General features: G+C 45.3%; 1 protein-coding gene across 3 annotated transcripts in view; it reads left to right on the top strand.

Moving 5' to 3' along the window:
- LOC144756325 (suppressor APC domain-containing protein 1-like) overlaps nucleotides 1-13,904 on the top strand; it is a 284,640-nt gene extending 270,736 nt beyond the window's left edge. For all 3 annotated transcript variants that reach the window (XM_078646037.1, XM_078646036.1, XM_078646039.1), the window contains one exon: nucleotides 11,555-13,904. In XM_078646037.1, coding sequence (XP_078502163.1) covers nucleotides 11,555-11,677 — 123 coding nt within the window. In that variant the 3' untranslated portion in view covers nucleotides 11,678-13,904. The remainder of the gene's footprint in view (nucleotides 1-11,554) is intronic.
- The last annotated feature ends 938 nt before the right edge of the window (nucleotides 13,905-14,842 follow it).

Genomic DNA, 14,842 nt, shown 5'->3' with positions numbered 1-14,842 from the left:
TAGGGGTTACTTAAGTGTAATAAAAGGAGAGTTTAAGGCGTGGTAAGTAGTGTTAAATGCCAAGTCGAAGTGGCAGTCAGCTGCACACACATGCCCTGAAATGGCAGGCCTGAGACTGGTTTGAAAGGCTACTTGTGTGGGTGGCCCAGTCAGTGCTGCAAGCCCACTAGTAACATTTAGATTACAGGCCCTTGGTATATGGTATAGCACTTTGCAGGGGACTTACAAGTAAACTAAATATGCCAATTGTGTATACACCAATGTTACCATGTTTAGGGGAGAAGCACATGCACTCACTGGTCAGCAGTGGTAAAGTGCACAGAGTCCTAAAGCCAAATAAAGAAATTCAGCAAAGGAGGAAGGCAAGAAGTTTGGATTGACCCTTCAGAGAGGGCCATTTTACAACAAGCACTCTTTTCTGAGTCAGTATCCTTGCTGTGAATATCCTGCAAAATGCAAAATTTATTTTTGTCCTTCCTACCGTCCACATGCAAGGGCTCATAAGCAAGTTGATACAAGTAAAATAACTAATATTTATCCAGTATTGGGGTATCTTTCATAGATTCACATGCCTGAATCATTCCCCGTCGCCGAGGCGGGAGTCCCACGGTAAAAATACAAAAGCAGTGCCTTAGAAAAACAGTAGTAGACTAAAAGAAAAGCCCAGAGGCCCAAAACTTAGTAGCCTATCTGCATCATTATATGAGAAGAACTAAAAAATAGTTCACCCAATCAGCTATCAGCACCCTATAGAACCTTCCCAGCAGAGGCAGTTCTCCTCAGTTTCACCGCACGTCATTTGGAAGGGAGTCTCGTCTCCCTGAGTGCCTACTCAGTTTCTTCACCTTTTCTTCAAAATGTCTGACAAGAAAGCTCTTTTTAGAGCTTGTAGGACTTGTGAGAAGTAGAGAGTCCATGTGGACGACCAGCACCAGGATTGCATTTTCTGCCTACATCCTAAACATGTAGTTAAGGATTGTAGAATCTGCCGGACTTTCCCTGCTAAAACTATTAGGGACAGGGAAGCAAGGCTTCTTTTATGGTTTAAATCTTCCTTGGCTGAGGAGGATGACAAGAGCTAGATCTCATGACAGCTCAACCAGCGAGGAAAGGAAACATCATAAGTCTTCCCATGAAGTTTCTGACCAGTCACAGAGGTCGCCAAAAATCACCTCTAGGTCTAAGTTGTCTTCATCTTCTGAGGTTTCCAGTAGGCCTTCAACCACCAGAACCGTGAGTAAAACCCAGATTAAGACCCTCTCTCTGGTTTCCTCACATACAGTTTCTGTGACTTCTGCTGCCCCGATGTCTACTGCTACAGTCTCCACTATTTCCATATCTTCGCCTATTGCATCTTCTGAAATCTCCACTTCAAAAAGGTCTAGGGTGGCGAAGGATTCCTTCTCTAAGTCTCCATCGACGACAGCGTCGACGTCGAGCTCGTCGACGACTGTTCCATTGACGACTAAAGTAAAAGTCCTCATCGATATCGAGTGCGTCTACTACGACTTCAACGACTACCCCGTCGACGACAACACCATCGACGAAGAGCCCGTCAATGATGACACAGTCGACGAAGAGCCCGTCGACGACAACGACAACACCGTCGACGAAGAGCACGTCGACGATGACACCGTCAACGAAGAGCCTGTCGACGACGACACTGTCGACGAAGAGCCTGTCGACGGCGACACCGTCGACGAAGAGCCCGTCGACGATGACACCGTCGACGAAGATTGCTTCAACAAAGATCATCCCGTCGACGACGGAGAGCCCGTCGACGATGAATTTGTCAACGGCGATTCCTCCAGTATCGCAAAATACGCCGATCTCCTACAGTCATTTCCAATTGAAGACTTACCATAGACAGGATTATAGTAATATATCTCCTCTGCTTCCATCTCATATCCTGGAAACTTATGTTGAGGATGACGACTCTGAGGAGGAAGATGATGAAGGACCGTTCGGCATTGCTCGCCAACCCTCTGAGCTTCAAATAAAGTGTCAGGATGACGATGAGGAAGAGGACTACCAAGAGCAATACTACCAGGAGCACCTCTCTACCCCATATCAAAGACCTCCCAGAAAGGTTCCGGACCCAGGAGAGACAAGTCATCTTCCTCCTACACTCATCCAAGATCTACAAGCCATGCTGGCTGATTACTGCCAAAGATTTCCTCCAGTGTCAACCGCTCCTGATTTGCCGCCTGTGCCTACCAAAGTACCAGTCTCCCTGCCGCAAATGGAGGTTCCTAGCTCTCCATCGCAACCTGGAGCAGTACCTCAAATGCACCATGATATTTCTTCCTCAGACGCAGAAGGGGAATTACCCGACAATGCTAACAATGTAGATCCGTGGGACGATTATATCATTCCCATGCCTTCACCACCTATTCCTCAACCGTCAGACTCTCCACAAGAGGACATCGGCAGTTTTCACAACCTAATGCAGCGTGTTGCAACAAGATTTCAGTTACCAGTCACAATAGAACATACGGATTGCTTCCTGCATGATTTCAAGGAGGAACACAGGAAGGTGACTAGAGCGATCCCCATCATTGACTACATTTGGAATGAGGGGATAATAATAATGAAGACGCCTGCCTCTATACCTGCAGTTCTCCCGCGCATTAAGAAGAAGTACTGTGATCCTCCAGACACTCCATCTTGTCTGATAGGTCATCTTCGACCGGATTCAGTCATATTACAGGCTGCGCAGCAAAGATCCAAAAACCCAGCTACGCCAATTTCAACACCGCCGGATAAGGAAGGAAGGAAGGAGGTTGGACCTCAAAGGGAAAAAGTTTTCCTCCAATGCAGCAGCCTCCATTAAAGCGGCAAATTCACTGGCCATACTCGGTCATTATGACCGCCAGATGTGGCCAGACCTGACAGAGTTCTTGGACCTTATCCCGGAAGACCCTAAATAAAAGGCGCAAACATTTCTCTTGGAAGGAGAGCGAGCCGCATCCGAGATTATAGACTGTGCTCTAGATATTGCTAATACCAACTTTAGGCATCTTGCTGAAGCTGCAGTACTTAGACGCCAAGGATAGCTTAAAGTTACATCTTTTAGGCCAGAGGTGCAAACAAAAATATTGGACATGGCCTATGATGGTGATTCCTTATTTGGAAAGCACATAGATGAAGCCCTTCTAGCCACAAAGATGGATACTGATACAACAAGGTCTTTGGCTGCTCTCCAATACAAACGTGGATCGTTCCGAGGAGCCATAGGTTGTGGCTTTACTTCGAGAGGAGGATACCAGCAGCAAAATAGACAATATCAAACACAATATAGGCAGCCCTATGGCCAATCGTCTTACAGACAATCTTCTTCTAGTGGTTTCTCTCGCCAGGGCAGGCGAAAGCGATCAAACAATCAGGGTCTCGTTACCAACAGGAAACAATGAGTCCAGCAGGACGCCAGTCTTCCCTCCCTCCCACCCATTTCAGCCTTTTTTCAACAATGGCAACAGATCACTTCGGATCAATGGGTTCTCGACCTGATCAACAACGGAATTCGTCAAATAACCACCTACTACCCTGCCCAAGGGTCCCCCTCCCCCTCGTCTTCACTTACTTTTCAAAGAAGCCTTAAAAATGCTCCACAAGAATGCTATAGAAAAGGTTCCAGCATCTCAGAAGGGAACAGGGTTCTACTCTTGTTTCTTCCTCTTAAAGAAAAAATCAGGGGAGTGGCGCCCTATTCTCGGCCTTCACAAGCTCAACAGGTTTCTAAAAAAACAGAGTTTTCGCATGGTGACGCTTTCCGAGGTTTTAAGCTGTCTCAACTAAGGGGATTTTATGGTTTCTCTGGATTTGGAGGATGCATGCTTCCACGTCCCTATACATCCCAAACATTGCAAATACCTACTATTCACAGTGGCTGGCGTCCACTATCAGTTCAAGGTGCTCCAGTTCGGACTGAAATCGGCACCAAGGATCTTCACAAAGTGTCTCGCACCAGTGGCAGCATCTCTGAGATCTCAAGGAATACAAGTGTTCCCTTATCTCAACGATTGGTTAATCAAGGGACCTTCTCAGCGGGTAACCGAAGATGTCATATCAACATGCCTACATCTCTTTCCAAAGTTAGGACTCACTCTCAACGAAAGCAATTCACAGTTACGTCTTCTTCAAATAATTCCTTTTCTGGGAGCGATGCTAGACACCATACAGTGCAAAGCATTCTTGTCAAGAGATCGCCAACAACGTCTGCAAAAATTGGCGATATCAATTTCAAGAAGAAGGTCAGTTTCTGTCCGAACATTTGCTTCTCTTCTGGGGATGTGCTCATCGGCGATAAACCTTGTACCTTTTGGCACGACTCAGAATGAGACCTCTGCAGGAGGAGTTGCATCTACAATGGCAACAAGCCGTAGGGTCATTCGACGACTCTATCAAGGTCACATCGTGCATGATAGGCTCTCTACATTGATGGTCTCAGAAAGCGAACCTGGCTCTGGGCCTCTCTTTCTTGCTCACTCCTCCAGAATTCGTTCTAACAACGGACGCCTCCATGGAAGGATGGGGAGGCCATCTTCAGGATTTACAGATTCTGGGAAGATGGTCCAAGGAGTACAAGCAACAGCACATCAACAGATTGGAACTGCGTGCCATCTTTCTCTCTCTGCAAGCATTCCTCCCGAGGATTGCGGCATCTTCCATGCTGGTCCATACTGACAATACGACCAGCATGTATTACATCAACAAACAAGGGGGAACAAAGTCACAGTCTCTGTCGGAGGAGGCTCAGAAACTGTGGGAGTGGGTCACATCCCACAATATAACACTAAGAGCAGAGCATGTCAAAGGACTTGAAAACACTTTAGCAGACACCCTGAGCAGATCTCTCTCGGGCTGTCACGAATGGGAACTAGAACAGGAACAAGTGGAGAAGATCTTTCACGTTTGGGCCAAGCCAACATTAGATCTTTTTGCGACAAGAGAGAACAAGAAATGGCAGTATTATGCCAGCGGATTCCCTGAACGGGGATCCAAAGGGAATGCCCTGTCCATGCGATGGTCAGGGATTTGTGTGCACGCTTTTCCCCTGATACCGTTGTTCCCAAAAGTACTTCAGAAAATGAAGAGAGAAGGCTGCGTCTGATACTAATTGCACCTCGTTGGCCAAGGCAATATTGTTTTCAGGAAATGCTCTTACTATCCCAGGAGAATCCTATCCGTCTAATCCCAACGCTCAGGATGTTGACAAGGAAGAAGGGTCAAATTCTTCATCCAGATCCACAGTCACAGCGCTTGCACGAATGGCTCCTGATTTCTTAGAGTTCAAAGATCTGAACATTTCTCAAGACTGCCGGGAAATTCTAGCTAAGGCGCGTGCCCAGATTACAGTTAAAAGCTATTGCTTAAAGTGGAAGCGGTTTTGTCATTGGTACGAGGTGAATGATCTCCATCCTATTCAAGCGCCGGTGGAGGATATTCTTCCCTACTTATTATCTCTGGCCAAAGCTGGGCTTGTGTTCTCCTCTATCAAGGTTCACCTTGCTTCAATTTCCAGATTTCGGAAGTGCTCTAACAAACCAACACTTTGTTCCTTTCTCTTATCGAACAATTCATGAAAGGACTTTTTCGAGCTTTTCCGCCAATACGTGCGCCATTTCTAACATGAAAAGTGGCAGTTTTATTAGCTATTACTTCAGCTCGAACCCTTTTTGCATTTCTCCAGCGATTACGTCACTTTAAGGACAAATCCCAAGTTCATTCCTAAGGTACCGTCTCAATTCCATTTAAATCAGCTTGTGAAGCTTAAAACTTTCTTCCCGGACCCAACCACTCCAGCGGAGAGAGCTTTACACTCGCTCGACATTAAACGTTGTCTTAAGTTCTATTTACAGAAAACGAAGGACATCCGGCGATCCAGCCAGTTATTTATCGCCTATGGTCAAGCCAATCTTGGATCTGCAGTATCTAAAACGACTATAGCCAGATGAATAGCTTCAGCTATTCCTTTCTGCCATGACAAAGCCAACAAACCTTTGCAAAGAAAAGTCAAAGCGCATTCCACCAGAACCATGGCTGAATCAACTGCGTTATTTGCTGGTGTGACATTGGAAAACATCTGTTGTGCTGCGACATGGAAGAATGTTCACACGTTCACAAAACACTACTGCCTGCAATCTGCATCGCAGGTCGATACACCTGTAGGACAATCCGTTCTTCAGCATCTTTTTCACTAAGGTTAGAGTTATATGTTCAACTATGCTCCTTGGTATATGTATATATTATATATTTCTGAATTTCTATTGATGCTTATATTGATATTTTAAATTTATTTCTCTTAAATTACGGTTCATTTACATGCATTCATTTATCTGAAACTGTATATTACTTGCTAATATTCTAACCTTCCCGGATGCGTTTTGGGAGTATATAAACCCTGTCTCCCACCGTCCGCAATAGACACTGTTTGGCTTAATGCTTGCTATTCTGAGTCAGGCATGTGAATCTATGGAAGATACCCCAATACTGGATAAGAAAACAAGTTACTTACCTGTAACTGAAGTTATCCAGTATTGGTATCTTTCATAGATTCACATGCACCCACCCTCCTCTCCGGCAAGACAGTTCTTTACTTGGGATCCTGGCTTCCCACTTGTGCTAAGAAAATCTGAGGAGAACTGCCTCTGCTTGGAAGGTTCTAGAGGGTGCTGATAGCTGATTGAGTGGAACTATTTTTTAGTTCTTTTCATATAATGATGTAGATAGGCTACTAAGTTTTGGGCCTATGGGCTTTTCTTTTAGCCTACTACTATTTTTCTAAGGCACTGCTTTTGTATTTTTAACATGGGACTCCCGCCTCGGCCGCAGGGTATGATTCAGGCATGTGAATCTATGAAAGATACCAATACGGGATAACTGTAGTTACAGGTAAGTAACTTGTTTTCTTATGACACACTACGATTTGCTATAGACTTATACCACTCCCAAAAGATCATGCCACAAATTATGTAACATCATTCTGACAATTGTAAGAAAATAGGTTATTGGTTACAGGAGGATGTGAGCCCTTCTAGAGTAATAAGTCCGAAATCATATTAGATCAAACATAAGTTCACTAAATAAACCTGGGCCCAGTCATAGTAGTAGCTCAGTTGTGGTAGCTATGGTACCGAAAAGTTAGGCTAAACTGATAAATATGTATAAAGTATTTAGCAGTACCAAATCAATTCAACGGTCACAACACAATACAAATCCCACAATAAATTTCTGATAAACAATTAAAATGTAATAAGAAAAGTGGCACAAAACTGATTAAAAGCCAATCAGGGAAACCAGAGATATGAAGTTTTAATATTTTTAGGTTATAAATCACCAAGAAACAGTATAGCGAAATGGTTGCGTTTCACATGGGCCTAGGCACAAGTTGAGGGTGACCATGGTGCAACGGATGCTGGCTATGCCTTGGGGGTCGACCCAATCAAAGATTTTACTTTCTGACTTTGTTGCTTTTATTAACGCCAGGCGGAGACCTCCGTTCCGCCTGCGGAGTGTGCAGAGATTTGCCTTCTCCACGTTACAGGGAGAACGCGGAGAAGGCAAATCTCCGCAGCGGAGTGGAGTTGGCCAGCCCCCGCCTCCACCCCTATTATAAAAAGTAATTAAACATTAATCAAAAATAAATGTAAAACCACTTACTTGGCATGTGGCGTTCCTGGGCTGCCCTCTTCCTCTTCTTCACCCTATCGGTAATCCTTGTGAAAACTGCTCATGCACATTTCTCACAAATGCGCAGGCGCGCGCACATGTGCAGTTTTCACAAGGATTAGCGAGACAGCGAAGAAGAGGAGGAGGGCAGCTCTGGGACGCCGCATGCTAGGTAAGTGGTTTTAGATTTCTTTTTTAATAATGTTTAATTACTTTTTATACTAGGGGGTGGGGGTGGCGTGGGTGGCATTGCGGAGTTTGTTTGCAACTCCGTGGACCTCCGCGTAGCGCCGCTAAGCACACTATGCCCGGGATTACCTTTTATTAAAGTAAAAATCCTCCAGCTGGGCAAGATTAAAGACTGTATCCAACAAGGCCCTCTCAAGGTCGGATACCCTTTGGACGAAGTTCTGCTAAAGCCATTGGTTTTGGCAGTGAAAAGCTCGTAAAGGGAAATTTCAAATTTCACACCTGCCGAAGTCCTCACACCATCCGTATACTTTTTGTGCCTTTGTCCAGTCAAAGTTTCTTCGTTCAGGCATAGTCTGTGTTTTTTGGAGTTTAAAACTCACCAGCGGGACAAGACTGGAAGCTGTCGCTCAGCAAGGTTCACCAAAGCCGAACATCTTACCCACGAGTATCCAATTAATTCTTCTTTCTAGGAGTAAAAAAGCTTTGAACTGGACGAACCTGATTTACTTGCCTGCCGAGATCACGCTTTGGGAAGATAGCCTTCGATGAATAGTTCTGGTCCTCCAGAGGTTTAAAATATTCACAACTTTTCTTCTATTTGAAGCAGTTCGGTCTCTTCTAAGGCACCCAGGACCTGAGGACAGCACTTGGAGTCCAGGACCCACTCCAACAGAGACAACCAGCACTGTCCTGTCAGGGTCCACATGCCACTAGTCAACTTGCCATACCAGGAAAAGGCCTCTTGCAACTTCTGGTGTCTCTTAAGACTTACAAGATGTCTGCCAACTGACCCTTGGAGTCCTCTTCCTAGTCCTGGGTACAAGTGGGAGCAGATCCAGTCCTCAGGGTACCACACATGCCACGGAGAGGCTTATTCCTCTTCTGTATTTTCGCAAGACAGATGTGTTCTAAGGGGCTGTAGTTCAGAGACTACTTTTCTTCAGTACACTAGCCAGTGGGTGGGTATAGCTCCTGTACACTACTTGACCAATGAGTAAAAGGTTCCCACGGGTAAAACTTCCCCCCTTTCCCAACATTCTGTTTGCTTGCTGCAAACTATCCCAAAGTGCACCATTCCAATATGACTAAACTGTTCTGCCCATGGAGAAAGCTGATGGGTCACCCAGGCGTGTGTCTATTGTAATGAGCCGTCACCTCCCGCTTGCCACAGCAAACTGGTACTGGGACCAACTCCCCTTCCACAGTGAATGGAGTCAGAATGCCTATACTATAGGCCCCTCTTTCCCAGGACTCACTTGTTCTTTAACTATGAATGTGCAGGCCTCAGATGGGGCCCTTTCAACTTAATTAAGCTCTTAGATAATTCCAAATAGCCCTTCCCAGGAAACTGTGAGGAGCACGCCATCTGGCCAAAAGGCTTAAGCCATTGTCTATGCTCTGTGACCAGTGTCTAACCTCCTAAGAAGGTGACACGCTGGAAGCGAGGCAGAAGCTGACCTGCTAATGCTATTAAGCCTAATGTTGATTCAGTCAGGAAATGTAGAACTTTCTAAAAGTCAATCAATCAACAAATCATCTCCGACATGTAGAGCACCGCTTATCACCTAAGTTGGTGAGCACCGCTTATCACCTATGTGAGTATCCAGGTGCTGTGATCCTGCTGGGATCAGTCAAAAAGCTAGGTCTTTAGTTCCTTTCTGAATTCAGGGAGTGAGGGTGATGTTAGGAGGTGCAGGGGAAGGTCATTCCAAGACTTGGTGGTGAGGTACGAGTAGGAACATCTTCCACTGTTGCTTCGGCGAATGCGGGCATGTGAGCGAGGGTGAGGGTGGTTGAGCGCAGGTGTCTGGAGGGTTGATGGAAGTTCACATGGTGGTTGATGTATGCTGGTCCTTGGTCATATAGGTCATTGTAGGCGTGTATCAGCATCTCGAATTAGCATATTTTCTGATTGGGTGCCAGTGGAGGTTCCTGAGTTGGGGGGGGGGGAGTGATGTGGATCCTTTTGAGGATGTCGAAGATGAGTCTGGCAGCTGTGTTCGTATCGTCTGGAATCTCTTTAGGAGTTGGATGGTGAATCCTGTGTATAGTGCTTTGCCGTAGTCCAGCCAGCAGGTGACTAGGGCTTGCGTGACGGCTTTCCTGGTGTTGACGGGGAGCCATCTGAAGACCTTTCAGAGCATGCGAAGGGTGTGGAAGCAGGCAGAGGTGACTGCCTTGTTCTGGCGTTTCATGGTGAGTTTGCTATCCAGGATGATGTCGAGGTTGTGGGCGTAGTCTGTCGCTGTGGGTCAGAGTTTAGAAGGCAACCAGGTGCCGTTTCACAGGGAAGTATTGTTCCCAGAAATCAGCACCTCCGTCGTGTCCGTGTTGAGCTTCAGGCAGTTGATCTTCATCCAGTTGGTGAGGCGTGTCATGCAGTTGTGGAAGTTGTTCCTAGCGGTCCAGGGGTCTGCTGAGAGCGAGAGGGTGAACTGGGTGCTATCTGTGTAGAATATGATGTTAAGGCCGTAGGTTATGGTGATGTTTGTCAGGGTTTGTCAGGGTGTTGCACAGGGTAGGGCTGAGGGATGAGTCTTCTGGGAAACTGCAGATGATGCTCTTGGATTCTGAAGTGATGAGTGGAAGGCAGATTCTCTGGGTTCGTCCTTTGAGAAGGGATGCGATCCATTTGAGGGTGTCTCCCTGGATCCCAATGTGGCAGAGTCTCTTGATAAGGGTGTGGTGGGATACAGTATCGAACGCAGCTGAGGTCGAGGAGGCTCAAAGCCATTTTCTCTCCCCGATGAAGAAGGTTCCTGATGTCATTGGTGGCAGCGATCAGGGCGGTCTTGGTGCTGTAGTTGGTGCTGAAGCCGGTTTGGGAGGTGTCCAGCAGGTTATTTCTCTCCAGGTGTTTTGTAAGTTGGTGGTTGATGACCTTTTCAAGCTCTTCCTTCCTGTGTCACTTTTCCTGTGCTTATCAAAAGCCCAAATTTACCATGGGTTTGTAGTTTTACTAAATATGAAAAACAATGATTGAGAGGACTTTGTAGATTTTTCTAAGCCAAAGTTACAAAAGTAGTTCTTTAACTGTAATTTTGCTTTTCTCATAGAAAAAGCCACAGCACGTATACATTGTGGACTAGTCGCTGTAGGAACATGTCAACCATGCATATTTACAAGTCCCACTTTTAAATTCTAGGACTACCATCTGGGCTGTAAAGTCTACTTAGGGGTGACTTATTTAATACTTAAAAGTAGTTTCCTCAAAAAGGTTACTTTGACAGGTCTGTCTGAATGTTTCCCTAGTAAGCCTTGTGAACGGCACAATAGATGCTGCAGTCCACGGGTGACATTTCACATCCAGGTCATGGGTGAATTTCCTGCACCATATACTATGGACTTATTGGAAAGGTAAATGTTCTACTTGGGGATTGCCCAATGTTACCATCTTTCATTAGTTAGAGCACGTCCGCTGGAGACTGGACCTCTGTGTGGAGAGTTAAACCAGCAGCTTCAGTCCACAAAAAGTTAGGGTGACCACGCATTTTCCCCAACAAGAAATACAGCTTACTGCTAAGTACATTAGATTATGATAACATGTTTTGTTTTCGGTATTATGATTTTCTACACTTTATGTTACCCTGACCAGTAATCATCATTCATGTGATCGTACTGTCTGAAGAGGGCCAGGTTATCCTTTTTTAACTCATCCGCCTCTTCCTCTTCTCTTTGTTCCCACGGGCAGGAAGTGACGGAGAAGAGCGAACGGATAGCTCAGCTGGAAATGGAGAAAGCAGCTCTGTGCAAGCAGCTCCAGGAAAAACGGGCCTACCGACCCTCCAGCCACAAGGGGGCCACCTTCATCTAACAGACACTGTGACGTCACTTCATGCTACCGCCACCTCTGACGGGAAGTGACATCACTTCCTGTAGCTGTCATGGGATTGTTAAAAAGTCTGCAGAGCCACTTTGACTTTACTTGATGCTGTCTCCAAGGGATTTTTTAAACCCTCTGCGGAGAACAATGTAAGATTTCGTGCACTGGATAGTTTTTTTTTTATAACACTTCAACGAGCCACTGTGACATCACTTCCTGCAGCTTCCAAGGATTGTTACCTCCTTCTTACCACAATATAATTTGTTATAATCTTCATGGGGATATGCAGCCCCCAATTTAGAGCCACTATGACCTCAGTTATTGTATTCCTCAAGGAATTGTTAGACCGACGAGGCATCTATATGACATCACTTCCTGTGACTACCAAGGACTTGTTTATCTTTGTGGGCTAATGGAAATCTTCATTCAGAAGCAATTGAAACATAACTTCCTGCATGCTCCAAGGGGTTGAGACCTATGAGCAGCCACAGTGACTTCACTTCCACGGTTTCCAATAGATTATTGAGCCCTGTGCTTAGGAGCCACCAGTACAATTCTTCCAACAGTCTCAACCGGATCACTTATCACTATTAACAATGTAGACTTTGCTCACCTACTAGCTACAGGGGTGTTCCTTCCTATTGCCTTGAAGCAAATTGTCAACCCTTCAAGCAGCTGTTACTTAGGAACTACAGTGGCATCACTTGCTACCGCCTCTGAGGCATTGGTCAACACTTTGACCCACACAAAAGCGGCCTGCACCTAGATACCAGCGTAACATCGGCTATTTCTGGCTTAAATGGGTTGGTCATCCCTTGGAGCCGAATGGAATCCACTTTTGCCCATGAGCTACATTGATGTCACTTCCTGTGATTGTCAAATAATTGATTAAAACATTCAGCCAGATGAAACCTGCTACAGAGATACATCACTTCCTGGTGCATCCAAAGGAGTTTCAACCATTTCAGTCACATTGGGTCCTCTGTCATCTAGGAGCTACAGTGACATCACTTCCTGCTGCCTTCAAAAGACTATTCAACCCACTAAGCCATGGTGTATCCATTGTTTCCTAGGCGCTAAAGTGACAAACATCTCTACTTGCTGCCCTAAAGGATTGTTTTTCAAGGTGTAAGGAAAAACAAGTGCTCAGTACGTGGCTTCTTCTGTTGCACCTCATGTGGATACCATGTTTTATTGTGAAGAGAGACCCAAGCAGTGAATCCTGAGCACACTGCTCCCAGCAGGGGCGTGGCAGTGCTGAAACTGTTTCAATCTAGAATATAATCAATTTGCAAATTAATGTTTCCTCCTGTCCTTAACATCTACTCTCTCAATCTATAAATCAAACTGTAATGGCCGCCACGCCAAGTCATTGAACAGAGTGCAGAGGAATCTCACAGTGACTCCCAATCCATCATGGCTGCCATGCTGTTAGATTTGAAGCAAGTACAACAGGAGATGTCTCCTGGGGCTAAGCAAACCCCAGTGGTTCCTGTATTTCTGGACCCCACTCTCCTAGCAGCATTATATGGTGTACGGTGGAATCCCACTGTGCGTTCCATACAATCATCATGGTGGACATGATGGCTGACTGACCTTTACAGATACTGTCCTATGCAATGATATGCGTTTATGGCAAGCTACTGACTACATGACACTTTGGTGCTAAATAAGTTCACATATCAAAAGGCTACAAAAGATCTATCTTATGAAGCAATAACATAGATAAGATAACATTTATTTTGTTTTATTTATTTTTGGTGTTTTGTAAAGCGCGAACATGACCCAAGGGTATCAGAGCGCGGTGCATATGATAGATAAATATAAACAAAGAGCTGATACATAGAGCAACTCTTCTAGAGATCTGATTGAAGCCGTCAGATCACAGAATGGTTCCCAGTGTGCAGTATTCGACTTGTCATACTTATAAGGTTTGCAAAGTACAGTTAAGTTGCTTTCTTTTTGAACCTGTTAATACATTGCTTTTAAGTTGCACTGGTATGTAGCGCCAATGTATTAAATTAGCCACTATTGTTGAGTTGTAATTTATTTAAAATGTGAAAAGTTTTTTTCTGATTGGCAGCTACAGCAACAAATATGCTGGGATGAGCCACGCGGCCCAGAATACTTTGGGACCACCTGCTGAAAGTTTGAAACCAAAGAGAACCTTCTCGCCCCAGGGCAAGAGATACCAGGTGGAAATAAACCTGTGCTAAAAACCTCAGAGTCTGTTTTTCATGGAACGTGTGGGAGCACTGCAGAAACCTATAGTCAAGAACCTTACACAATGCCTTTCCCTAAATTGTTGACTAACCTGCCAATCAAGCACGCACATCCTGCAAAATTTTGGCCAACATGCATGGCGTTTGTAGATCATACATGGACACACAGCATAGAGGCACACATTCAAGCATGGACAATGCACGCTCTTACATACACATTACCACACCATACAGGAACCTAAACCCACAGACATGCAGGCTCCTACTCCAACAAATTGGCACGGTATAACCAATACTATATTGTGCTTAACAAATACCATTATAATAATAAAGGTACTCCTGTGCACACACTTACAGGTGCCCATGTACCTAGGGCAATAGACATACATGCACCCATGTACACAGACAACAAATACAGGCATACATACACTCATACATTACAAAAGGCTTGCAGACCCATACTCGTTCACACATAGACACCAATAGCACATACAGGCAAAATACACACAGGCACTCTCCTAAACTGAGGCACATGCACACACAGACAACAAGCATAAAGGCTCTGTAGAAACATGGGACCATACACAGGAAGCACACAGGAAACTGCAGCATCCCAACCCATGGTTTATCATTCACTGCACCACTCTAGACAGTGGTCGCGGGTGCACAACAATACAGAACCTGCCTGTCAGGGGAACTGCTCATCCCTGAGGCATAGCTTGGATCTTGTGCCACAGAGGAAGGGACCCACGTCTGGGCTTACCCTTGGCCTCACACATCATGCAACACGTATGCTCACACATTTCTAATGGGGCCTCTTGTTCCTCAGATAATTCTCCATCATGGTAGGCGTCCACTCCACTGACATTCTGAGCATCAGGAAGGGGGGAGTAAGGTAGCCACCAGTGATTCATGTTTGTGTTTGTCAAGGTGA

The sequence above is a fragment of the Lissotriton helveticus genome, chromosome 5_1 (genome assembly GCF_964261635.1).
Source record: "Lissotriton helveticus chromosome 5_1, aLisHel1.1, whole genome shotgun sequence".
In the NCBI taxonomy this organism is placed as follows: domain Eukaryota; kingdom Metazoa; phylum Chordata; class Amphibia; order Caudata; family Salamandridae; genus Lissotriton; species Lissotriton helveticus.
This window is presented reverse-complemented; position numbering and strand designations above follow the sequence as displayed.